A 27,814-nucleotide genomic window follows, 5' to 3' on the forward strand; every position below is an offset into this window, starting at 1 on the left:
CTGGTCCTGAGCATGCGTGCCTGGCCGCAACATGGAGCGCGCTCAGTGGGACTCGCCTTTTCTATTAAGGAAAACCTCCAGACACCTGATGATGAATTCTCTTTCGCCAAATGTTCCCCCGTTTTGGGGGGCTAAAATATGAGCGTTTCTCTAAATGACTTGGGAGAGCGCAGCGAGGTGCTCGGCGGACGGCGCTGTGCGGAGGGGTGGGTGGGGGTGGGGGAGTTGGAGGTGAGGGGTGGGGGTGGGGTGGGGTGGAGAGGAAGGGGAGGGGGTCCCTCTGCACCCGGCTCAGGGAGTCAATTAAGCCAAGCGCTGATAATTATAAGCCGCCGGAACACAGGGGCTGGCTAATTGTCGAGAGCTCCATGCCGAGAGCCCAGCCGAGGGGCCTGCGCTACCCTCTGCCGTCCCATTGTGTGGACTTTGTGGACCCGTAAGACGCGCGCGCTCTGTCCCCGCACTGCCACAAAAAGGCGCTGGGAGAGTTGTGGGGGGGGGGGGGGGGCACGGGGAAATGGGAAGAATGGCTTGCATGTGTGCGCAATTAACTTTACATTCTTCCCATTCAACTCCTCCCCGAGCAGATCTGAGATTCAGCCTGCTCCCTTCTGGTCTCAAGCTCCACACATTCTCTCTCATCTCACTCTTTCTCTTTCTCTCTCTTTCTCTCTCTCTCTCTCTCTCTCCTATTCTCTTTTCTGTCTTCCTCATGTGTCTGGCATCATCATACTGTCTCAGTGAAGTGAAGAGACAGAGCTCCAAACATCTACTTGACCTGTTGCCTCGCTGGCCCTAGCTTGAGGCGTCTGTCTGCGGCTCAGAGGCTGCTGGTGCAGTCCCCCTGGCTGAGCCTCAGTGCAGAGAGCTGGAGAGACCAGTCTGCAGGGGACCTTCTCTTACTATCCATCTTGCAACTCGGAAGCCCGCACTGTTTGTCCCCAGTGGTGCCCCCATACCTGCTTCTACCCAGTGCATCCACACATCAGCCGATAAATGGGTGTTTGTGTGCTGGTGTGTGTGTGTGTGTGTGTGTGTGTGTGTGTGTGTGTGTGTGTGTGTGTGTGTGTGTGTGTTTGCACTCTTTGGTTCGGTGTCTCTTTTTTCACACTCCCTGTTTGTGTGTGCACGTCTGCGAGGTGAACTTCGCTGACCCGTCGGCTGCTAATTGGCCGCGGGAGCCCACAGTAGGCCGCGGCATTAAGAATTCTGGCGAATCATCATCATGAGTGAGAGGAGAGCCTGGCCGCAGCGCCGGAGCACTCCAGAGCCCTCTCCAGGCAGCTCGGTCCAGCCCAGGCCAGCGCTGTGCTGTGCCACGCTGCACCGGTGTCCGGCTGCATTGCGTGAGAGCAACACTGGTGGTGTGTGTGTGTGTGTGTGTGCGAGTGTGAGTGTGTGAGTGGCTACGTGATTGCTCCTGCTCAACTTTAGCCACATGCTAATTAGAGGGCAGCATGCTGGGAGCTGCTGGCGCAGTGATGTCTTACTAGTCTGTCTGACAGGGAGCGTTGGGTGGAGAAGAGGCCCCTTGATCAGCTGGCCCTCCTCTTTGAGTGATTCACTTTATACACATGCATACATACACACACACACACACACAATGCACATAAACAAACAAACACACACATAATGCATATGTGTGTAGATTGAGAGGGAGACAGAGAGGAAGATGGGGGTAGAGAGAGAGTGCATATGTTTAAAAGTGCACTGCGAAGCTAAACTGTTTTAGTAGTGTTTGAACTTGATGACATCACACCAAGGGGTCAGCTAGCACAAGGCCGTTACATGATGTCCCTCTTGCTTTCGCCCTGTGATATTTTTTTTCTCCCATTACTCTTTTACGGTAACCCCGTTTTCAGTGGCGGAGTGTGTGTGTGTATGTGTGTGTGTGTGTGTGTGTGTGTGTGTGTGTTTGTATTTGTGTTTGCATGTGTGTGTGTTTGTGTGTGTGTGTTTTTCCAGCTGTTTCCCTCGCGCTTGCGAACTCTCAGGCTCGCGCTGCTCTCTGCGCCGCTCCCAGGGGCGACCCGGGCTGGATGCTTCCTTCATCATCGTCTGGCTCCCGCTTCGCTTAGGGCCTCTATCTCCAAAACCAACCTACTTCCACATGAGGGGCTGTACTGTGGTCTCTCACGGGAACACTCACACACCACTCCACAAACACGCACACACACACGTACACTCACACACACACACACACACACACACACACACACACACACACACACACACTCGGTGGGGGGTGGAGTCAATTTGTATTCACCCATAATTCCCAGGGCCTTAATCAGTCTGATTTTCCCCCATTATCTGTTAATAGATGGCTCCTGTGGTGAGAGAAACTATGGAAACCCACCTACTGTTTACAGGTCCGGGGCAGACCAAAGCATCCGCTCGTTTGATGCTGCCCTTGACAGAAATACCCGCACTGTTATGAAAGTCATAACTTTTTAGCCCTTGTTTGAGGACAAAGGCACTGAGTGTGATGAACCTGATTCACAATAGCATACGCACATTTTGTTCCCTTACACTGTTCTTTAAGGTTGTTCTCTGACAAAATAACGCAAAATATACCAATAAGTAACTTTTAAGCGTAATTCGACATTCTCATATTGTAGCGCATAGGGGAAATGGATTTGTATAAGGTCGGTTCGGCCATCTTTCTTTGCTGCAGTGGTACCTTCTCGGGCCCCTTTAAGAGCAAGCATCATGAAATGTTCACCAGGCCCTGGAGAGAACAGTAAATCTATGTATCAGATTTTTCTGCACCAATGCCAAGTGCTAAAACCGATCCTGAGGTCCCCCTCCACACACACACACACACACACACACACACACACACACGCGCACGCGCACACACACACACACACACACACACACACACCATCCATGTCTCCTCCATCCCACCCCTGTTGGACTGGCGTCTCAGCAGAATAGTTAGCGGGCAGGGGATATTTGCAGCACCATCCGGCCGGTCAGCTTGGGGGAGCTCAGAGGGAGGCGGGGGCCAGGCAGGGCTGGACTGGACGTTTTAATAAAGCTCAGTGCTACACTCAAAGGCAGGCTCGCTGGCTGTGCTGGACTTCACCCTCCCTACAGACCCTTCACCTCTCCACACAAACACACACACACACACACACACACACACACACACTTCTGCCCTCCTCCCCTGGCCATGCTTGCTCAATGTGCCCAAGTCACATTGGCTCACTGGTCCAGTTAAACCCACGAGTGCACACACACACACACACACACACACACACACACACACACACCCTTACACAGACATACTGCAGGTGTACATGCATACATACATCATGATTTGCAAGTTCACCCAGACTGTCACCCTGGGGTAGAAAAGAAAGCCACGGTATCAAAACCAAGGGACCATTTCGATGGCTGTTCCAAGCACCTACTGTAGAGCAAACTAGCATCACTGAGTGTTTTTGTTTCCACATCGTATTTATTTTTTCTGGAGCATCCTCCACATGGGAGAGTGATCAGGCATGTTAAGGAGCTGTGAAACACATAGCGCATGAGCCACAGGAAGAGCAGGAGATGCAGATGAACCACGTTCCTCTTCTGTGTCAGGGACGCACTGCTGGGGTGGGAGCACCAGGGGCGCCTCTTACGAGGACAGAGGGACGGACTCCTGGCAGACCAGAGCAATTGCACCCCGATTGGGAAGGACAGAGCGAGAGAGAGAGAGAGAGAGAGAGAGAGAGAGAGAGAGAAATGCAGTGGGAAGGACAGCATGGTGAAAGTAAAGAACAATAACTGAAGTGGTCAAGGAAAAGTGGAGAGAATGGAAACAGTGTTTGGCAAAGAGAAAGAGAGATAGAGAAAGAAAGAGAGAGAAAGAGAACAGACAATCCCCATGTGGTTCTGTGTCTTGCTCAGTTCTCTCCATCTTGCAGAGGGGTGGAGGCCCCCTCTGCGGATAAGTTGATTGGACAGCCCAGTGGGGAGGTCAGTCAGCAACAGGAAGTGACCTCATCTGGACGAGGGAGCCGCTGGAGCGCAGAACCAGATGACTTCCTCCCTAGGCCCCCGCTGCGCGAGCGCTGCCAGGAAGATCTGGCGCATGGCTCTGAGACGTGGAACTCTTTTACCTCCGTCCTCACATCCGGGGTGGTCAGACGAGGGCAAGGACGCCAGTGTGTAAACAACACGTCGATGAGGAGCATATGTGCATGTGTGAGTGTGTGTGTGTGTGTGAGAGAGAGAAATGAGTAAGTGAGTGAGTGTGAGTGTGTGTGTGTGTGTGAGAGAGAGAGAGAGAGAGAGAGAGAGAGAGAAAGGAGTAAGTGTGTGTGTGTGTGTGTGTGTGTGTGTGTGTGTGTGTGTGTGTGAGAGAGAGAGAAAGGAGTAAGTGTGTGTGTGTGTGTGTGTGTGTGTGTGTGTGTGTGTGTGTGTGTGTGCATGTATGTGTGTGTGTGTGTGTGTGTGTGTGTGTGTGTGTGTGCAAGCATGCGTGCTTGTGTGTGTATGTGTGTGTTGTGGGTTTTTTACAGGTTCAGAAGAGGGTAGGGCAGCGTTAATAGTGGTGCCTCCAAACTCACAGGACTCACTGTGTCACATCACAGGCAGGTCAGGCTGCCAGTGGTGAGTGTGTCCTGGCTGTGGCCTGCTTTTTTGGAGAAAAACAACAAGCTCAGTGGAGTAAAGGCCAAAAAAAGAAAAGACAGTTATTCACCAGTGTGGTTTCCTTTTTCACAACGCAGGGGGGTTTGGAGAGGGGGGGTTGTGCACAGGGCACTAAACCAGCCCTGTCTCCCTTCCAAGTCCAAGGAGTTATTTATATCTGACTTTACTCTGTTCCGACGCCCCAGGAAGACAATAGCAGGGGAGTTCATGCCGAGACGATGTGAGGCATTCCTGTCCATGTCTGTTTTTAATGCTGTGGCCTCGCACAGTGCTGCCTGGGATTGCCAGATGTTTCTGAAGAACGCTCACTGACATATAAAACGCATTAAGACTAGCTGAGTAGCACTATCATCTTGTGATGTATCATTTCTAATAGGTTCTTAAGTAGTAGGTCATGAATAGTTATTATCCAGACTATAGTCACAGAATGCGAGTATTATGAGCCATATCAGTCAAGAGCGTTAAATCAAGCTGTTCGTTGTGCGTTTTCTTCTGTGATTCTTCAGTGATTCTGAGCTAAGAATTGGATGCATAATTATTTCCACATTATTAGCTATTATAGAATATTGCTTGATAAACAGTCCTAGATGAGAAATGATAGAAAATATGCTATGACCAAAGCCATTTAAAATTAGAAATGTCACACATTTAGCACAATTCACCACCATTCGTTTGAGAGCCTGATTACACCGATGTTAGTAAGTGCAATTAAAAAGTTGCGTCAACGCCAAACATGGCCCATGAATACGGCTGCCCATGTGGTTTAATGTACCCTCTGAGCAGTGCCCCAACAATTGGTCATAAAAAAGGAAATGAGAAAATAACCAATAATATGTGAGCGGGGATTTGAGGCCTAGTGGGTGGAATATGGCAGGCTGGGATTGGCTTTTTTTTGTTTTTGTTCTTTTCGGAGAAGGGGAGGGGGGTTTGTATGGTGGTTCAGGTGGCAGGGATTGCCAGGTCTGTCGTGGTCCGGCCTGCTAAGCGTCCCCCCATGGGTCTTATGGTGGGCCGCAGCTGTTTGGGGGTGTGGGGGGGTGCGCGGGTACGGCTGGCATCTCTGGGCCCATATGGTGGGCGCTGGGCCGTAGAGACGGGGCAAATCAGTCACGGATGAGCCCCCCAGGTGGCCTCACTTTCACTGGCTGCTGATGGAGTGGACAGAGGAGCCCATCACCATTCTGCACAGGAAGAGAGAGAGAGGGAGAGAGCGAGGGAGAGAGAGAGAGAGAGAGAGAGAGAGAGGGAGGGAGAGGGAGAGAGAGACAGAGAGAGAGACAGAGAGGGAAAAGGTAGAGAGGGATGAGGATGAGAGGCCAGTTGATGTTCTGGTCTGAGTCAGCACATAGGCATGTGGCAAACGAGCTGGTCGGGTCACAGCCCAGTCCACACACACACACACACACACACACACACACACACACACACACACACATACACATACACACACACACAAACACATACACACCTCTCTGCATCCACATCCACTATAGGGTAGCAGCAGGGAGTCGAGGGGTCACACTAATCACAGCCAAATAGATGTGAGACTTCAAATATGTCTGCTTTTTAAAGAAGGGCTCCTACGATGCGAATCCGGCTCTTCAGTGCTTTGTGACTGATTTCAATGAGAATGCATGTTTTTCTGTAGCTGTGTTGAATCGTTCAGTTTGGGCTCACTGATGTGACACACTGGAAATACTTCGCTTTCTCCCTCTTGACATGAGTGCATCGTAAAAAAAGAGAGAGCTCTGCCTGCCTGGTTGGAGTGCAAGACCCAGCCCAGGCAATTAGGCCCCCCGCTGGTCGTCCAATTTATGCCTGATGGGAGCAGATCACACATAATATTACATTTTTCCCTTTAACTATGAAAGTCACAGGCAGGCGCCTTTGACACAAGGATGTCGCCGCCAAATTAAAAGGGAAGGTGGGGGGATGAGATGGAGGTGCAGGTGGAGTTAAAAAAAGAGGCAGGGTCAGGATCCTTCACTGCCACCAGCACTCTCCATTTCAGATGAGCTCGTTTGCTTCTTCTGGGTGGTGTGGTGAGTCTTTGAGGGGAGGCGAGAGTGTGTGTGAGAGTGTCTGAGATGGTCTACTCATGCGGTCTGGTGTTCTCTCTCTGTTTTTACACTGTTCTCTCAGAAGAGGGGCTGAACCACGAGTGTAAGCTGTGCAACCAGACCTTCGACTCGCCCGCCAAACTCCAGTGCCATCTCATCGAGCACAGCTTCGAGGGCATGGGTGGCACCTTCAAATGTCCCGTGTGCTTTACAGGTGAGTTTTACTGTGCATGTGTGTGTGTGTGTGTGTGTGTGTGTGTGTGTGTGTGTGTGTGTGTGTGTGTGTGTGTGTGTGTGTGAGTGTGTGTGTGTGTGCACATGTGTATGTGTGTGTGGCTGTAAGTTTGTCTGTCTGCCATTACCCAAAACTTATTTAAAAATACTTAAAGTTCATTTTATAAAGTAAACTGAAGTACAGTTGAAGTATAATCCCAAGTTTACTAGTTCAATAGTAGAAATGTACTTGTACATATACTATGTTGATACTTCTTCAGACTAAATTGGCCCACTTTCAGTTTATAATAGTAAACTCATAAGTACTGAGAACTATACTGTAAGTAAACTACACTACAAGTGAATTTATAGGTGTATTGTTTACTAACACTAACAGATTTCTATTGTTTATTTATGATTTATATATATTGCATTCATATTACACACACACCAATGGCGTAGGCTTTGGTGACTTTTCCATCAGTATAAGTATATTAAGTATACTTAAGTATAAATACTAAGTATAGGCTAGATATACTTAAACCTTTATGTATGCTTATCAGGATAAGCATACATAAAGGTTCAATTTAGTGTATCTCTGATCAGTACACAAAAAATATGCTATACGTATGCTTAGTTCAAAATAAGTAGACCAATTGTACAATTTCATAAACTTCTTTTTGCTAAGGTGTGTATAGGTATCCATGACAGGGAATGAATATGACCCCGACATGTTGTTCAGCTGCAACTGTAACTGCTTCATACAGCTACACAAAGTGCACTTTGTGCCCTTTGTACCCACAGCAACTCCACGTTCAGCCAACGCCATTCAGCTCTACTTAGCACGTAACCCCCCCCCACACACACACACACACACCCACAACTGTCAGATCAGGGGCATTCATGTGCCTCATGTGCCGTTCACCTCGGATGGTTGATGCTTGTGCTAAATGTAGCCAGGCAGCAGCAGAGGAAGTGAGGTTTTGTAGACCACGGTGACTACTCCGCTCTGCAATTTGCCTGTTTTCTCCTGCAATCCCTTCCGAATGGATGGAAAGCAGTGACTGCAGAGAGAGGAAAAGAGAGATGGGGGGGGAATAAAAGAGGATGTGCTAATTGTAGATGTTGGTGGTAATGATCTCATCTGTCTCTTAGCATGGAGGTGAGGGGACCAGCCTTCTCTGGAGAGTGCTGCTCCCCTCCTCTCGTGTCACTGGGGTTAAATATCTGGATAATGAAATCTGAAAAGCTGTTAGCTCCGCTTCTCCACTCCTTTGTCACTCGTGTTTTTAGCACAGCCCTTAAAACATCTCTCTGTCTATTTTAAAGCAACCTTTCTCTTTGCTCACTTTTATTGTGATGGTGCTTCACTGGTGTGCATTGTGTTCAGAAATGCAGCATGTCTTTATTAATTTGTGAGCACATTTTTCCATTTCATACACAGGAAAATTCAGCTTTTTTGACTTTAGATGCCAGACTTTGTACTTTCTGCAATTCAGCATTTTTCTTTTTCTTTTTGAGTTGTTTTTCTGTGTCTTTTATTTCCTCTGTTGTCAGGACTTTGGTGGTGCTCTCTTTAAGCTTTTCAAATCCTATAATCAATATGGCGCCCTCCCATCTGTCTCTGCCCGTCTATCAGATGCTGTCAGCTCCACAGACACCCCACCAGTCTTTTACTGTACTTGTCAATTTTATAACTCCTCTCACTGCAGTTTGGCAACATACAATTTAAATTTCCCTTTGCTTGTCCATCTTGTTACTGACCTATGCTATAAATGCAATGATAGTATGTATGCTTTATACAATACTTTCGTATCCTTCTTTGCTTTTCAGTAAAAACCTTCATTGTGTATTAGGTGTGACAAACAGGCCTTCTCTCTCCTTTATATTAATATTGATCTATGAAATAGAGAGAGAGAGAGAGAGAGAGTGAGACTGAGAGAGAGAGAGAGAGAAGAGCACCCTCAGGACAGTCTCTGCAGTACAAATGCAGGGGGTCTTAGATGGAGGAGATTGAAGGTGTGCAGCAGATTATTGTTAACACTCAGGAGACTGCAGGTCTGCATTGTCCTCTGTGTGTTTCCTTCACTTCACAATGCCACCACTCCATTCGCAAAAAAACACCGACCCTGAGTCTTAAGTTCCTCTGAATTTTTTTTTTAGATTTGTTCCTCCATCTTCTTCTTTTTTTTTCCGTCTCCTCAGCGGTGTTGCTTTGAAACACAAACATTGTTCAGAACCATGCTTCAGCCCCGGAGTGACCACAGTCATTTCTAAGAATGGCCCAGGCCATCAGAGTGCCAAGAGAAAGAAGAAGGTTGGCGATACACACTGGCAAAGTGGGCTAAAACAGCAGTGCCTGCCAAAAAGTAGAGGGGAACGTTGGCACAGAAGGAGGAAGAGGAGGAGGAGGAGAAGAGAAGGGGAGGGGAGTGGAGAGGGAAAACAATGGGGGGAAAAGTGGAGTTGAAGAGAGGTCCAGAAGCCCTGGAAGATGACAGAGAGCCCCTGTCTCTCCGGGCTGGTTTGACAGGTGTCAGAAGTGGGGGAGCCTGCAGCGAGAAGCCCCAGGAGTCTCCGTGCAGCAGCCAAGGTGCAGCGAGTGATTTGGACTACCAGGGTTTACACCGGCTCAAAAGAGCCCGGGATGAAAGCCGCGCGCGCGCGCTGCTCCCAAGTTTCTCTGAACACTGTACACAGCGTTCAGATTTGAAAAAGCACCCGGTGTACACAGCATGCATCTAGATGTGTCCTTCACTTGCTCAGTATAAGAGGCTGGAAAAAAAAAACCAATATTGTCAAAATGATAATATAGTTATTTTATATAAATATGATATAAAAAAAATGTGGTGGTCTAAATAATAGTAGAGTACTACATATAGTAAAGACCGTGGATATGTAGATGATTATTAGACAAAGTGAATATCTCTTAATGCCCCCCCCCCCCCAGATGATGGTGGCTGAAAGTGATGAGCTACCCCCATGTGCTGCATGTTGATCCAGACCCAGTGACATGATTACATGGCTGCACAAAGCTGATGGAGATGTTAGCCTGCAGGCTGCTCACATTATCGAGGTGCTGTTCTGGCATGGAGCCTGCAACGCTTTCAGCAGCCCAGCCACTGTTTAATATTTATGTCACATAATACCAAGGATGCTGGTTTCACAGGAGTGTAAATAGACATGACACGCTTCAGGGCGGGCTGCTCTCATAAGGACTCACATTTATGTATGCACACAAGCGTATAGAATGAGAGCATGTTGTTCTATAGGCACGGTTTTGTTGTTTGAGTGGCTTGCAGCCACCTTGAATTGGATTTGATTGAGTTGTTTTAACCGAGAGAGGAGTTCTGTGGCAAGGATGGCAAGAGCCGGTAAAGGGGTATAAAAATATAATCTGCGCTGAATTTAATCGGGCTGACGGCATCCGTGTTGCGCTCACAGCGCGGCTAGTCATGCCGAAAGAAGGCGAGCTGCCGTAGTGTGGAGTGTGAAGCTCATCTCTGGCAGGTCAGCAGACGGCTGTCTCCCCCACGCGTCTCCCCACCGTGGGGATGAGTTTGCCTGCAGCGTGCGCACCTCCTCATAATTAAATGTGGCTCCCCCAGGTGCGGGGCCATGCTAATGTAGCTACGGCTAGCTCCCGTTAGGGGATGGCTGGTGGAAGGGGTGGGGGTTAAGGCAACGGCAAGAAAAAGCAAAAATGAGCTCTTTCACAGAGCTGCATCACCTTTAATCTCTAGTCCCACCCCAACCCTGCCCAGCCAACACCCCCCTCCCCAGAGCACACACATATGAAGAAAAAAGTTGTTTTCAGCCCGAAAGATATTCTAATGAACCCCAGATTGCTAACTTTTCCAGCACATCCAGACCTCAGAGACTAGACACATTTTTTTCCCTCTCTCTCTCTTTTCTCTCTCCTGCTCTTGCTAAACAGTCGTCCTTAAACACATGGGTCTAGGATAACAAACGGCATGTTTGAAGTGTTCCTTTGAGAATTAAAGTACACACACACACACACACACACACACACACACACACACACACACACATGCACACACACACACACATACGCTTACAGATGAAGGCACTGACGTGCATACACAAGTAAACACATAGGCTACACACATACACACACACGTTCACCACTGTGCACTATGGCTTAATTAAAGCACAAAGATACAGTATGTATTTTAAGTGCCAACCCAAAGAGTGCGTGTGTGTTACTGTGACTGTATTCTGGGTGCGCATAAATAAATAGTGTGTCTGCATGAATATTTATATTGTCAATATAATTAGCGATGTGGACTAATGGAGTCGATGTTTTTCCAGTGTAGGCAATGCCAATTTCTGCACTTGTTTATTTTCTGGCTCGCTGCTGTCCCCACAGTGGCTGAGGGGGTCTAAATAAAGCACATCCCCTCTCCGTTGCTGTTAGGCCTACAGTACGCCGGTCGCCACGAGCCACTCGGCTGACCACTCGAGGTCAGATGAACAGACTGCTGAAAGACAGCAAAGTGGAAGTCAAATGTGGCTCTGCGATTAGGGGGGAGGGGGGTATTTTTAGCTCTCTCAGTTGGATGCAACATCACAGTGGAGTTACGCACTCAGTGGCCCAGATATTTGGCTGGCTCTCGGTGGCATTTGTCATTGTTTCGTTTTGTTGTTGTTTTTTTATTTAATTTTTTTCCCTTCCTTTTTTTTGACCACTCGCTTTTGGGCAGGTGCGGTTTGTTTTCCTCGGGGGCCTCACCGGTGCGTGCCATCGATGCAGACTTCGGTAGAGTTTATGGCAAGCCGGCCCCAGTCATCCACAGCCCCGTGATCTAGTCAGTCCTCAGGCGCTGTTGGCAATTAAGATAGCAAACAAGCTCTTGATAAGCATGTAGGATTTGAGCCACATCAAAAGGAGTTACGAGGCACTCGCACTGTTTGTTGAAGAGCATTTTCAAAGGCATCCTCAAATTAGGCAGTCTTTGTGTGTGTGCGTGTGTGTGTGTGTGTGTGTGTGTGTGTGTGTGTGTGTGTGTGTGTGTGTGTGTGTGTGTGTGTGTGTGTGTGTGTGTGTGCGTGCGTGTGTGTGTGTGCGTGTGTGTGCGCGCGCGTGTATCCAATTTTGCTGTATGTTCAACAAGCTCCAATGCTATCATTTGTGAAAGAAAAAAAAATGTGTAAATGAGTGAATGCTATGTTTTCATCAACTCTCTTTTTTCTTTCTCTTTCTCTCTCGCTCTGTCTCTCTGCAGTATTTGTTCAGGCGAATAAGCTCCAGCACCATATTTTCTCAGCCCACGGTCAAGAGGATAAAATCTACGACTGCTCCCAGTGCCCACAGAAGTTCTTCTTTCAGACAGAACTGCAGGTGGGTGTCACAGTAACTCTCAATTCTTCACATACCTGCTCAGCATCTTCCATCCGATCTGATGCCAGGAGGCTGTTACACCCGGGTACAGCCAACCTAGCATCTATATTGTACTGCAAAACATCTGAAAGCTTTTGCAGATGATCTGTTATCTGTTTAATATTCCAGTCGAGCGTTCCTCTGTTGCTCATCAGGATGTTCTAGTAACCAGTGCTTATCAGATCTTTGTGTATTATTGCACTATATGGACCAATCCTTGAGTGTATTAATCTTTTTACAGCTCTATTGTCATAAATGATAAACCATTAACATTGGCAGAAGCAACCACCTTCGACATAATCCCCTTATTCTTACATTTCACTGCTTTTTTAATGGCTTTGCAATCGGAGACAAATATGGCCGGTGCTGTAGTAGCTCAGTCCAGGGGCGGAGCTCGGGTATTGTGTGAGGGGGGGCGGGAGATGTTTGGGCCCCCCCCCCCCCCCCCCCCCTCACTGATTGTTGCAGTAACCCGCACTGTCGCGTTGGCTTGCACTAGCGTAATTTCACCAACCTTTCCATTCACACATGTAATATGCAGTAGCCAACCAACCAAAATATTTAATATATGTTTATTCCAGGAAAAATAAAAAATAAAGCCTTTGATCATAGCTCCCTATTCCGGTCAAACAAACAACAACTTTGCTCAACAACTTCAACTAATTTAGCATGTTAAAGGGACAACAACTATCCCATCCTGAAAATGAAAACAATATCCCATAGCCCTTGCCTAACAGAAAATGAGCGACTGTGAACTCAAGAACGTTAAAAGTTGGCCCACTTTTAAGAATTTCTCAACAAAGGAAAAAACAGACACGTAGCTTTACAGGCCTAAAAGGACATGCACACTGCAAAAAACATTTAATCTATTTTGAGTTTCAGCATTCTCTCCTTCATGTTTGCAAATCTGTCAATAACTTTATCCTTATTGACCTCAATGTCTCTCTCGATACAGAGGAGCGCTAAGTCTGACAGCCGCGACTCACCCATGGTGGAGCGCAAGAAGCTTTTAATGAGTTTCAGTCGGCTAAAACTTCTCTCTGCCTTCGCACTGCTAATTGGAATCGTCAAGTAAATACGATAAAGAATGGCAAGATTAGGAAAAGCCCGATCCATGTCGTTTGCGATGAGAAATGGGAGGATTCTGTGGGTGTTTAAATGCATGCACAGCTCACTGTACATTGCACAAAATGTAACAAATTCATTAACCACTTCGTCGGCATTGGATAGATCCTGTGAATAAAAGTCCGCAAGCGCTCTAACTTTTTCAGGCGCATCAGGTAGAGTAAAATGTTTCGGGTTCAGAGCAGCAAATTTTCCAGCCATTCTCTTGAAATCTGCAAATCGATGTTCAAACTGAGAAACAAAGACGTCAAGTATGTAGTAAAACACATCGACTCTGAATCTGTCCCTGCTGTCTTCTAAAATCTCATCTGCGTGTTCATCTGAACACAAACACTTTTTCTTACGAACTCTTCCCCTATCAAAATCGGTAGTTCCCTCACACAGTATAGCCAGCTCTCTGGCTGTGTTAAACAGACAAAAACTATGCCTAACCCAGCCTACATATATTTTTATTGAACATTTAAGTAGTAAACAATTCCGAATGGATATGTGGTCAATAAACTGTATTTAAAAAAAAGAAAAATCCTACCAGTGGGGGGCCCCCCCTAGCGGCGAGGCCCCGGGTTGTTCGCGCCGCAGCCCCCCCAAATCTCCGCTACTGGCTCAGTCATTAAGTGTTGCCCTTATATCTTGCTTTTAGTGTATATATATATATATATATATATATATATATATATATACTCTTTTGATCCCTGCATTTATCCCAAATCCGTGAATTAGTGAAACACACAGCGAACACACAGTGAGGTGAAGCACACACTAATCCCAGCACAGTGAGCTGCCTGCATCAACGGCGGCGCTCGGGGAGCAGTGAGGGGTTAGGTGCCTTGCTCAAGGGCACTTCAGCCGCGCCTACTGGTTGGGGTTCGAACCGGCAACCTCCGGTTACAGGTCCGAAGTGCTAACCAGTAGGCCACGGCTGCCCATGCCCATGCCCATAGTCAACAGTACACTCAGGGCACTTGTTTAGTAGAGCGGCATATTGCTGGTTTCTTCACTCCGTCACTATCATTCGCTGATGTTATAGATAGATAGATAGATAGATAGATAGATAGATAGATAGATAGATAGATTTGATTAAATTATGGTATAATTGGATTGGAAAATGGATGCAATTCATAATATTAACATATATCACACACACACATGCACACAAGTCAAAAATAAATTGAATTTAGGATATAAAGTCTTTGTGCAATTGAATGTAAACTGTGCACTGGCTCTCAGAATCTGATTCTCGTTGAGATGAGAGTCATTTGCTGAGCACAACGGAGGATTTTTGCATTCTGCTGCAGAGTGCAGCCGAGCCCCCGCCAGCAGCCAGAAGGAAGGTGAAAGCACTGATTATCCATAAGCCCTCTCTGAGTCAATACAGAAGAATACACCAAATCTGACAGGCAAACACGGACCGTTGCCATGGAGACAGTAAATAACAAGCCTTCTGTATGGGCCTTTGCTCCCCGTCAGGTGAAAGGAGATGGAGAGAGAGAGAGAAATGAGAAAAGCAAATGTGTTCTGCTAACACTGAAGCATCTTGTTAGGACAAGCTTAGAACATCATTACACATTTCAGAACAGAGATCATGTTGCTCTGCGCATCTGTAAACAAGCTGGAATATCCTGGGGAGGTTTCCATGGGTTTTAGTCTGTTCTTTTTTGGTTTGTTTATTTTTTGTTGTTGTTTAGTTTTTTTGTGTTTGGAATGAAATGATGCTCACCTCCCTCAGGTGCTCGTGTGCATGCTCATGTTAGTTTGCCAGGAATTCTGCGGAGACTACAGAGCACATGAAAGACCTGTGGAGCTCCAGTTAGGGAAGGAGAGCAGGGGAGTGGGAGAGCCTGCTCCTGCCGGAGCCTGGGGGAAGACTGGCGTTCTTCTGTTCCACCTATCCTCCATGTCGAAGCTCTTCCCTACAGATACAGACACTGACTAGCCAATGGGAGAATACACCCACTGACAGATATGGTAGAGAAGCCTGATTTGAATGCATAGATAATGTACTGTATACAACACAAGCATTCTGTATATCCACGCTAGAATAGGAAGGAATAAAGACGGACATACATGTATGTGCTGAGGGACCATGGTTGTTTGACTCGGTTGTTTAAGATTGATAAGGTTTTTTGAGATCGGTCTCTTTTGTATGGTTCTCTTTGGTGTGTGTTGTTGGGTCTTCGTTGGTTTACTGTGAACACACACATTGTTTTTGACTTTCTTGAAAACTAACACCAAAGTTTGGGCTTGGTGTAGGTCTTCATGTGGGCTGCCTTTGGTGTGTCAGGTGTGTCGTTTTCTGAGTTCGCCTGATTGACAATGCCGAAGTTGTTTATCAATCCTTCAGAAGGCGGCCTGTCTCGCTCCTGCTGAGTCGGGCCTCCTCTGGCAGCCCCGCAAACTTTCCAGCTGGAGTTGCTGCTCTCGCTCCACACTCCTCCTCCTCCTCCTCCTCCTCCTCCTCCTCTTCCTCCTCTTCCTCCTCTTCCCGTGTCTCTCTCGCTCTCTGACACGCCGGCGCTGCGCTCTTCTCCTCCCTCCGTCTCTGCTCATCATCTCAGGCCATGGAGCCGCAGGTCAGAGGTCGCCTTCAAGCCGGGCGAGGGAGCGCAAGAGGAAGGGGTGGGGGGGGGGGGGGGGGGGGGGGGGCAGGGAGAGTGTCCACACCAGGTGATGGGCAGCAGGAGGGATATTTTATTCATTCACTGCAGAGTTGCCTGAAATAGACAAAAAAGGTAGTGACAGGTAGCTACACTCTATACAACCCCCATCCCCCCATTTCTCTCTCTCTTCCATCCCTCTCTCTGTCTCTTTCTCTCTCTCTCTCTCACCCCCCCTCTCTCTCACTCTCACACACACACACACACACACACACACACACACACACACACACACACACACACACAAGCAACCTCTTCCAAACTCTGCCCCTGCAAGGAGCCAGCCAATTTCCACTGGCCTGTCGAGGAGGATGATGGGAAGGCGTCGGCCTAATCAGCCCTCCTAGGAATCCCCATTGCTGACACACACACACACACACACTCACACACACACACACACACACACACACACACACACATTCAGAGATATACATCCTGCACCACAGGCTGACCATTTTGACCGGCCCCTGGGTGTGCGTGTGATCCATTAGGGGGGCCAGGGTGGACGGTGGTCTCCCACCTACGGACTGGACTCCTGCTGCCCTTTCCCTCCCCCATACCCCCTCTCTCCCGCAGGAGGGCCCACACCAGGCCCCCCCACACTATCTACAGCCAGACAGAACTGTGGGTTATTTCACCGCAGAGAGAGAGAGAGGTAGAGAGGGAACAAGAGGGATTTAATGAAAATATAATGTGGTACTCCCTTCGAAAGTGAAACAAAGAGGGGAAAGGGGGTGGAGAGAGACTGGGAGAAGTAGCTCAGGTTAACCTCTAAGTCAGCCTAGTCCTCATTCTCTCTCTCTCTCTCTCTCTCTCTCTCTCACACACACACACACTCCCACTCTCTCTCTCTGTTTCTCTTTCTCTCACTCTCTTTGTCTCTTTCTTTTTCTTTCCATTCTTTTTTTTTTCTTTTCATTATCTACCCTCATGATGTAGTTTATTTTCTGGTCAGGGTATTTCTGCTAGTTTTTAGTATCAGAGAATGTTCAATGAAAGAATAAATCACATAAAAATGTGTTAATCAATCAATCAAAACTAATATGAGAATTACAGTTTAGAAGAGGAAGACTTACACTTCAATCATTTAGTCAGTTTGCCTTCATAATAGGGCGTAATGTCATTTGTTCTGGAACAATCTTAAACTACTTTTTTATTTTTAAAAGACATAAACAACAGTACTCCACTGGCTCTCCCCCATGGCGACCCGCAGCTGAGAGCAGTACAGTGGCGTTTGGAGTTTTCATTCTTTGAGAGTGTCCTTTAATGATGTTATTTTCCAAAGACTCCTCGCCATGCTCTTTTGTGAAGCCTGGGTGAGGTGGTAAGTCATGTAAGATATATTTGCTTTGACAGTGGAGCAGCAGGGACAGTAGGACTTTGGTTCAGGAGCCTGCAGGACTTATACCTTAATTGGAGTGTCTTTTGAAAGGATTTCTTCAAAGATGATCTCAGGCCTTAATGAGAGTGAGAGTAAGTGGGAGAGAGAATGTGTGACAGACAATTACATTAGCAAAGTATAGTAAGCTCCATCTCCTCTCCTCCCAAGTCTTTTCCACACCTCATCCTTATTGCCTGACACTGGGCTGTGGTCAGTGTCCCCCACATGCTCAAATCAGGGTCAGTTTATAGGACAACCCCAAAGATCAGCCCTGTCCTCTCCCATGTTTTGTCAGTAGTTTACACTCCTGGATTAAAGCTGCTCAATATCTCCTATAACTTCTCTGTGACCTGACACTCTCTTTCAGTCAAAACACAGTCAGTCAGATAAAGATGTCAGATTTCCTTGCATTTCTGTCTTTCACTTTTGCGGTCAGTGTCCTGAAACTGTGTGACTAGAAAACAGAGAGTGACAGTTTTGGTGTGTTCCTGAAATGAGATCCTGACATAAATCCGCATGCATGGATAGCACACATGGAGACTTCGGGGAGCAAATTTGACATGTGAATCTTTAATGTTCCTCGTTGCTGAGTGAGCCGTCCCATGCGTGTGCCACCCTGAAGCGCATTCACATTTGTTTAGTCCTGAGTGGCTTCTCCGATGCCTCGTCCTCTTCATCCTCCTCATCCTCCACTTCCTCCACAGCGCCATGATTTGCCCACTGTGACAGCCTCCATCGCTTTTTGAAGTTCTGTTTTTTTTTTAGTTTTTTTTTTTAAGCATAACATGCCGTTCCCTTCTTTAACACACTAGGTGTTCCCAAAAACTCTGACACACAGACTCAAAAGTTCCCCTCCTCAAAACGGAACTGAAGTGAATACAAAAGGAGAAAAAAAAAGACGGGGGGAATCTTGTTTGTGATGCACCATTGTTAATATTTAAGACTGTTCAAATGATGTAAAAAAATACTGTAAACACACACTTTAAAAGAACATAAACATTATGAAAGGCGTGTGCAGATGAATAGCTTTTGGCTGCGGGATGTTACACAAGAGTGACGTCCCACTTCTGCAGGTGGATCAGAATAAGACAGCGTGACAGACCCTGTGCTCCTGGGAGGAGTGTGTGTGTGTGTGTGTGTGTATGTGTGTGCATCAGTGTATACTGGGTCTGTTCATACGAGTGCTCCTGAGTATTCTTGTCTTTGTTTCCCCCCTCTCACAGGGTCTGATGTTTGTGAATACACGAGTGTGTGAGTGCGTGTGTGTGTGTGTGTGTGTGTGTGTGTGTGCGTGTGTGTGTGTGTGTGCGTGTGTGTGTGTGTGTGTGTATGTGTGTGTCTAAAGGGAGACATGACAAAAACTCCCAGAAGCCTTTGAGCGCTCTCTCTTTCCCCCTCTCCCTTTTTCCCTTTCTCTCTCTCTCTCCCCCTCTCCCTTTCTTTTCCCTGCTGCCTCACCACTGGGGGAACTTAAATCCAAACAAACAGCAACACTCTACACACAGCACAGAAATCTATCACCGCTTTTGATCCCTGACACTCCACTGCAACTTGTGTTTCTCTCTCTCTCTCTCTCTCTCTCTCTCTCTCTCTCTCTCTCTCTCTCTCTGTCTCTCTCTCTTTGTTGTCAACTTTCTCAAACTTCCATAGTGGATGTCATTAATGGCAGATGAAGAAACACAGCCCAGGTCTTAATTTGTAGGATTGGACTGGCACACTCTGATGCAATATAGTGTTTAAGATTTAAGATTCCTCTGAGGGTGTAGATCATCAAACTCAAGAGGGTAACCGGGGGAGCTATGTTTTCCTGATCTCCTGAGTTGTGCCTTTGTTTTTTAGTACGTTTTAAACAAACTTCTGGAGCATCTACTGGATGTGTTAGACGTTTCTGCATTGTATTACACAGTGCATCAGTAAGATGTGCTTTGCCATGATGAAGTGGTTTAGCAAAAGTAAAGGTTGTTTTCTGTCAGTTATAGAATGTGCCAGTTAAGGATTGGGCAACAATGTGCAGAGCATGAACTTTTATTTTACTTTCTTCAAGTTTAGATGCAAAATATTGTTCTGGAATCCAGTTCAGTACATTGCTAAAACATTACTGAAGCATCCGAGAGCAACGCCTTTTAAATTCTCCCCAAAAACACACGAGTAAGCATTAGAGTGTCGACCCATCTTAGTTGAACAAAAGTCTCAGGCGTGTGTGTGCGCATGTGTGTGTGTGTGTGTGTGTCTGTGTGTGTGTGTCTGTGTGTGTGTGTGTGTTAAAGAGAGAGAATGTATGAGACAGAGTGGGAAACATATAGAAAGGGAGAGAGTGGGTAAGAGGAAGGGAGAAGGAGAAGTGGAATGTTGAGGGAGAGACAGCAAGGGATAGAGAAAGAGAGAGAGAGTACAGTGAGGGAAAGAGAGAGAGAGAGAGAGGGGGAGAGAGAGGAGTGAGTAAATGTGTTTTGTTGCCGGGACTGGCATGCAGAGCCCCGCAGACCCCCATCTCCCTCCCAGTGACAGGCAGAGATCCTCCCTCCCGCCGCCTAATTAGAGGATGTAGCCCAGGGCTTGCGGCCCAGGAAGACCCATCCCCCTCGTACGATCGCTCCCTAAAGAAAGCATTTAATTGGGTTCCTAAGTCCTAGCCTTCATTTTTCCGTGTGAAAGGCATCTGTGTAGACATCACCTCAGAATTTAGCTCTCCCCTTTTTTTTTCTTCTTTTTCTTTTTTTTGTCTTTGGGGGTAATAATATCAGAATCCCTGCTTGTCTGAATGCTTCTCTATTTTTCTGTGATGTCTCTCTCTCTCCCTCTCTCTCTCTCTTTCTCTCCCTCTTCCTTCCCTCTGTCTCTATCCTTCTCCCTTAATGAGGCCCCATAATAACACAGCAGTTGTGCAGTTGTTTTGCTTCCTCAGTCAAACAGCAGGATCTCGGCGCAGCGGAGTTTTCGAGGAGCATTCGCTTTGCCACTTCGACAGTGTAATGAGTGTCATTTGGAGCAACAAAGCCGCTAAAGGATGGTTGTTTGCCTCTGTAGTCATACTTCAAAACCCTGCCTCTATCAGGTGTGCAGTGTAGCCAGCTACTGCTCCGGCACCTCGCAAATCATAAGGCGTTTTGTACCCAGGCACTTCGCCGAATGTCATCATTTGCCAGCATGTTCAGAGTGTATGTAAGAGTCTGTAAGAAGAAAGAGAAAGAAAGATAGATAGAAAGAAAGAGAATATTAATAACATTATCATTGAGTGACAGCGTATTAACTGTGGCAGGATTATAATGCAGGTATTGTATATTTATCACAGTACCATGGAAATTGAAGCCTTTGTGTGGCACAAACATGCCTGCACCATATGCATCCACACACACACACACACACACACACACACACACACACACACACACACACACACACACACACACATAAACCCCACCCTAACCCCAGAACAGTATGTCCACGGGTCCCCTAGACACCACACTTCAAACGAGATGGTCCGTTTCCAAGGATACTGAGTCGGTTGTGGCAAAACAGAGGAAGAGGTCGAATCTCCCCACGGCCTGATAAGTGTTGACTGTGGACAATGCCAGCTGCTTATGTGATTCGCACACATATTTATTTATTTATTTTATTTTTTATTTTATTGAGCTAAAACCGGAGAAGCAGTCATTTCTGAGGGCACAGAGCCAAGTCAGGCAGGGCCGGCTGCCCCAGGGGACAGACCAGTGTCAGCGAGCCAACCCGCTCCATCCCGCGGTCATTAATGTGCATGTACAATATATCACACCGAGTCCGGTCCACAGCCAGCGCCAAATCCGGCTGCACAGCGCTGCCTAGACGAGGCCAAATCGCCGCCACAAATCAGCCCAAATCCACTCACGCCTTATTTCACAGAAAATCAATCACCGTCTATGTATAGACTCGGAATGCAAGAGGAGTGTGGATGGCAATGTGGTGCAAGGCGTCCAGACTAAGTGGCGGTCAGTTTCTCTTTGTGTCTATCGTTTGTGTTGTGGAAGGCGCCTCTGCAGGGCTTGTAGCTCAGTCTTCTAATGGGTTAACCTGGCCATCGGGAGGTTGCTGGTTCCAAACCCAGATGGTCACTTCATGTTGTGCGATGTGCCTTTGGACAAGGCATTTCATCTGCATCGTCTCAGTCCACCCAGCTGTAAATGGGTACCAGCTTCAGCTTGGGCAGTAAACTGCAACGGACTGGTGTCCCATTAAGTCTACAACTCTCACCCGCTTAGCACCACAAAAACCAGACATAAGCACAAGCCCCATTACCCTACATTGGCTAGGAAAGGGTTAACTTTACTTATTAACTGGAGGAGCCTCTCCACCTCATCACTGCAAATTTGTTTGTAAAAGTAGAGACATGCACCATGTCACCTTTTTTGTTTTTTGATGTTTGACAGCCTGTCAGAACAAAGCAGCAAGCATTAACACACACACACACACACACACACACACACATACGCATTCGTGAGGCAGTGGTAATGGCCTGTTCAGCTGTTCATCTCCGCCGCGTGCCGCTGCTGCTCGCTTGTTGCTTTGGCGCTTCCGCAGCCCTGGTGTGGTGTGAGCGCGGTGGGTGCTGTGCGCGGCTGTGCGCGGCTGTTTGCGGCTGTTTGCGGCGCGCGTACGCAGCTGCAGCGTCGGGGTTCTTTTGTCTGGCTCCGGCGTGCTCTCCTGTGCTCTCTGCTCTACTGTGCTGGGCTCGGCGCAGTGCTGCTATGCCTTAATTAAAACCCTGACTGATGAGTCGGAGAGCGCGGTGGCAGTCTCTGTGGCTTCGGCTGCTCCCCGGGAGCCAGGCATGCGCGCGCACACACACTCACACACACGCACACACTCACACACACACAAACTGCTCACAGCGGCAGCCACGGCAGACGGCTCACATGCACACATGGCTGTTTACATGCTATTAACACACAGGGCACCTCTGCAAGTGTAAAATGGCGTCTTTTCAGCCACTAGTGATTGAGTGAGACAAAGAGAGAGAGAGGGAGAGAGAGAGAGATGGAGAGAGCAGTTGAGATGAAGAGATACAGCCTCAGTGACGTCTGTCCTTGCCTGTTTGCACTGTAAATATTGGATGAGGCGAATCTTCATAGGCCTCTCTCATAGAGCCACAAAAAAACAACCAATATCAGGCAGAGAAAAATGACTAAACAAACCAATGAAATGATTCTGTGCTGTCAGCAAATTGTAGGTTGTGCCCAAACAGTGAAGCACAATGAATCTACATTAACAAAGCAGATTTTACATATAAACTTTCCTGCTCTGTTTTGCTTATTACAATGTCTTTGCTGCATTGAAGTCCACTTCTCTGTTTTGCTTATTACAATCCCTTTGCTGCATTGAAGTCCACTGTAGTTGTATTGTTCTTCAGTATTAACGCCTCCTCCCTGGTGATGAGGGATGTGATGCAGGGGTGAAGCCTGAGCAAAAGAGGTGGGTGTGATGCAGGTGGGTGAAGCCTGAGCAAAAGAGGTGGGTGTGATGCAGGTGGGTGAAGCCTGGCTCATTGTGCTGGGCTGATAACCGGCGGGGGGAGCCTGCCAGGGCAGTGCTCATTACAGGGAGCCTTGCAGTGGGGACCTTTCGCCCGGCGCCTCCCCGTCCCTCATGCCTCGCCTCGCCGCGTCTCCTCTCACCTCCTCTGAGCGCTCCCCCCGGAGGGTGTCTGAAAGCCCTGCGCTCCCTCCCTCCTCTCTCTCTCGACTGGCCGCTCCCTACCCTGGCCCTTTGAAGACAAGAGAGACCTCTCACAGTCACACCGTAACATGAGATACTCAGAAGAGTCCACCAGTGAAGAACAGAGGTTCTGTCTCTCTCTCTCTCTCTCTCTTTTTTTTCTTTATTCTTGGTCACAGTGGCCACTGCCGTTTTAAGGTGAGCCGGTGCTACAAGCTGGCCATTGTCAGTCTCGTGTGGACAGGGCACAGTGTTCTTACAGATAGAACTAGATGCTGCCGCCTGGAGTGGAAAAAAGAGAAGTCTGTTTCAGGATCAGACCTGCAGTAACTTCATGGGCCCATGGGTTGCTCTTCTGTGTGGCAGCAAGCGTTTATATTCCTAGATAACTCAGTCAAACGATAAGGCTAAACGGGTATTATTGATGGAGATAACTCAGTGTCTTATAAACACAAAGAGCAAATGCTTAGCAAATGCTTCAGTGATCATAATGACACCTAGAGTAAGTGACCATTGTGTTTTTTGGATGGAATATTTTCCCACACTATTACTATCCTGCATTCTTTTTTACTGGGCTGCCTCTTTCGTTCCTACATGCAGTATTCTGTGTGCCAGCCCCCGCAACTGAATGTGGAATAGCAGGGTGAGTAAGCGGCGTGTTGAGTAAGCGGCGTGTTGAGTAAGCGGCGTGGTGTAAAAAAAACGACCAGTAAGTTGTAATGTTGTTCTGGAACAGAGAGACACAGCACTTCTGCTGGCCTAGAAACCCCGCCGATCTATCGCCGGCAATATCGATACGCGCCAGAGAAATGGGAAGTGACAAAAAGAGTGATTTGGTAATAAATCACTCCAGCCTACCTGTGCGCGTTCGCTCTCCCTCCCACAAGCTCTCCCGCTCGGCACCCCCTCGCCGCAGCCCTGGCTCCGGTTCGGTGTTTGTTGTGCAGTGTGTTGACTCCCCGTATGCGTGTTGCACCTGTTTGCATGGAGCGTACAGGACCCCTGCTAGGCTTTGCCCCACTCCTACTCCTCAGCCCCTGGGCTCTTTTTCGTGCATCACTGTGTGTGTGTGTGTGTGTGTGTGTGTGTGTGTGTGTGTGTGTGTGTTGGTGGGATGAGTTGGGGGGGAAGGGGGGTCAGCATGCGTTGCTGCAATCTGATGTAATGAGATGAAAGCCGAGAGGTAAATGTGGCAAAGCGCCAACAGGAGCAGAAGAAGCGCCCCCCCCCCTGCAAGTAGTTGGGTGGGGGGTGGGGTGGGCTTGAGGGTGAAGCAGGTGGAGGGGCGGGTTGGGTAGAATTGTGTGAAGAGGGTTAGGGGGAGCAGCTATTGATCAGTGCAAACCTAATTTAGTGGAGAATTGACTGCTAAGCTTTACCTGGCTCGAGCTTCTCGGCGGGTTAGCAAGCAGCGTGGGACAGCGAAGCGAGCGGAGGAGGCCGAGTCAGATGAAAGCAGGGCATGCTGGGAAGCGCGGCGCCGCTGGCGCGGCCAGGAAGGTCAGGAGCCTAACCAGGAGAGCGTGGCACTCACACGCGGCGCGAGTCAGACCGGCCTCTTCCTCAGAGGTGGTGACAGCCATCCATCTTCACCCGCATGTCAGACGGGCAGTGAGGAGTGAGTGTGATGGAGGCGAGTGGGCTGGTTGCTGTGTGTGTGTGTGTGGGGGGGGGGGGGGGGCGTTCACAAAGGCAGGGGTTCTAGTCTAGCCCTTGATGTGAGAACATCTGGAGCGGGTTTGCTCTCTTCTGCCAGTGGGGTGCCACCTAACATCAGGTGGGTACCGAGCAGAAGTTGCGGCAGCGAGAATCCACAAAGACACAAGTCAGCAGCAAGCAAGCTAACAAGGGATGGTCTGTCTGCACAAACTGTAATAGTGTCCATTTTTATCATTGTGGAAAATATCTCACGTCACCACCCATATCTCTTTACAACCTCTGTCCCAATGTGTTGGGGAGGAGGAAAGTTCATATGCATATAGTTTGGACATATGGTATATGACACAAGCAGGGAGGTTCAATGTATGTCATAAGAACCAAGGTCCCTCATACATTTCGAAGATTAATGTAATTTTTGTATTGTCTTTGATTTTAGTGTTTTCATGCCATCATCCTTTTTCAATTTGCCAATTTAGTTAACAAAATCAGAGCGGAGACATTTGTGGGTGGATGTAATATTATGCACGTCTGGCTTCACGACTGTGTGTTGACACTGGCAGACACTGATAATGAGATCATGAAGTACGCTGATCAAATAATAAAAAAGAATGCATTATATTATATCAGCAATATTACATTTAATTGAGAGACAGGAAGCGCCGACCATTACTCCATCTACAGGCCGGCGCTCGAGAGCAGCAGTGACAAAAGCATTGTTATCTTTTTTTCCCTCTCCTTTTTTTCTCCTTCTCACTTTTCTTTCCTCCTTTTTTCCCCCCTCTTCCTTCCCTCAGCTTGCATTGGCTGGCAGTGGAGTCGTTTAACACTGTCCTTGAGAATGCCTTGAGTGAGAAAACTCCTCACATGTTTAAGGGAAAAGGTAGACTGCAGTTTGTGTCAGCCAGGGCCCTGCGTCTCCCCGGGGGCTTTATTTTCCCCTCTAATAGCTGTTACGAGCCCTACATTCATATCCAAGGAGTCACATTCCTTTGGGGTCCCTGCACAGACACACACACACACACACACACACACACACACACACACACACACACACAGACACAGACAGACACGCAGTAAGACACACTCTCTGTCTCTCTCCCTCACACACAGACACACACACACACACACACACACAGACACATAGTCACTTTGCGGCGCTCCGTGTCAATATCCTGCCATTTGAAGTCACGTACAGCAGGGGCCGGTGGGAGGCTCGGTGGAGCCAGGCTGACGGGTAATGGCCCGCATTCATTAATAAGGTTGCCGTGCTCCTGTCCCTCCTCGGCAACGCCACGGATGTCTTCACCAGAAAGGAGGGGGTGTCTCCCCAAGGGAGCCCCCAACCCCTTCCCCCAGCCTCCCCACACCACCAACCCCCCCCCACCCCCGCCCACACAGACACACACACACAGACACACTCCCCCCCCCCCACACACACACACACACACACCGCTCCTTCTCCTCCCTCACTCACTTAAAGGAGCTCCATCTTCACCGGCACTGATCGGATTCAAAAGGAGAGAGAGCTGCTGCCTGGTGCTCACCGGCACACAGGCCCAGCCAGGCAGCAGGCGACGGCGGCTTACTCGAGGGGACGTCCACGTCACTGGAGCATAGCCCCCATCTCCCCAGCTTCAAAACGGGCCACAACCCTACCTGTCGGGGATTAATCTGTGCCCCCGAGGCTGTGCTGACAAGCCTTTAAAAGCTCTACCAAGTGGAGGAGAGAGCCAGACAGCCCAGGTCCCCAGCACAGGAGCACTGTTGTGTTGGTAAAAGAATGGAGGTGGGAGGAGATAACAAACGCATGCTTGACGGAGTTGGTGGATGTGGATGGCAGGTTGAGTGCAGTCTGAGTCCAGTTATGCTGCCGTTTTATTACGAGTGTGTGTTTTAGTTTGACAAAGTGTGTGTGGGAAATAAAAGGCAGTGTGGTCATAGGTGTACACCTGAGCACGAATGCTTGAGAGAGTGCGTCTGCGTGTTTGTGTACAGAGGCACGTGGTTGAGGTGGTCTGAGGTGGCCGTGAGCACGCCTGTCCGGGCGTCCTCGTGTCACGGTATGTGTGAGGGCACGCTCTGATGAGGTGGGCCAATGACAGGTGCGCTTAGTCCATGCCAGTTTCCAGAGTCCAAGGCCATGTTTTTAACGGAGCGCAGCAAGTGGGGCATGTAGTTTGCATTAAAGGGATTAGCAGTCACTTCAAAAGATGACCTGGATTTTGCCCACCAGGGACACCAGTTACACACCCCCTGGTCCACGCTCCCCTTTAAAGAACCTCAGTCTGCCACTGCCAAACTCATCACTGTGTGTGTGTGTGTGTGTGTGTGTGTGTGTGTGTGTGTGTGTGTGTGTGTGAGAGAGAGAGAGAGAGAGAGAGAGAGAGGTACACAGGTGTATGAGGCCCTTGAGTTTTGTGTGTGTAGGAGCATTTTATACCTGTGATGTGTTCTCCAAGGCTTTTGCATATTTCAAATGAAAATTTTACTTCAGATATTTTGGGCTTTTCATCACATTAAGATTAAAATTAATCAGATTTATTCAAACAGGGTTTTGCTAAACATAATTTGTTTTTTTTCCCATATGCACCAATGCAGGAATAATAAAAAATGACTATTGAAGGAACACATCGAGGATTACTAAAACTCAACACACACACACACACAAACACACACACACACACACACACACACACACACACATTTAGATAGATCAGGGACAGCAAAGTGCCAAATACCTCATAGCAGTCACACTGTTTATATTGCCGTGGTATTTATGGCTAAAGCCATTAACCCAGTTAAACAGACATGGTCATTTCCAATAATTGATACGCCTTAAATCATGTCATTTATCCCATTTGGATGAAAATACCCAGCCCCATTATTTAGCTCTGCCCAATGCCGTGGGTCAGGAAGCCTCCTCTGACTCGCTCTGTGATAGGGGACAATGACATCGCTCGCCCCTGCGTAGCATTCTCTCTGAATG

The 27,814-nt window shown here is 48.0% G+C and overlaps 1 protein-coding gene across 8 annotated transcripts in view; it reads left to right on the top strand.

Annotated features, from left to right (window-relative positions):
• LOC121717686 (zinc finger protein 521) overlaps nt 1-27,814 on the top strand; it is a 109,140-nt gene that overhangs the window by 79,169 nt on the left and 2,157 nt on the right. For 6 of the 8 annotated variants that reach the window (XM_042102572.1, XM_042102573.1, XM_042102574.1 and 3 more), the window contains 2 exons: nt 6,790-6,921; nt 12,167-12,282. In XM_042102572.1, coding sequence (XP_041958506.1) covers nt 6,790-6,921; nt 12,167-12,282 — 248 coding nt within the window. The remainder of the gene's footprint in view (nt 1-6,789; nt 6,922-12,166; nt 12,283-27,814) is intronic. The other 2 variants (XM_042102568.1, XM_042102570.1) reach the window with 1 other exon arrangement.

This window comes from Alosa sapidissima, chromosome 1, assembly GCF_018492685.1.
Source record: "Alosa sapidissima isolate fAloSap1 chromosome 1, fAloSap1.pri, whole genome shotgun sequence".
NCBI classification, from domain to species: Eukaryota; Metazoa; Chordata; class Actinopteri; order Clupeiformes; family Clupeidae; genus Alosa; species Alosa sapidissima.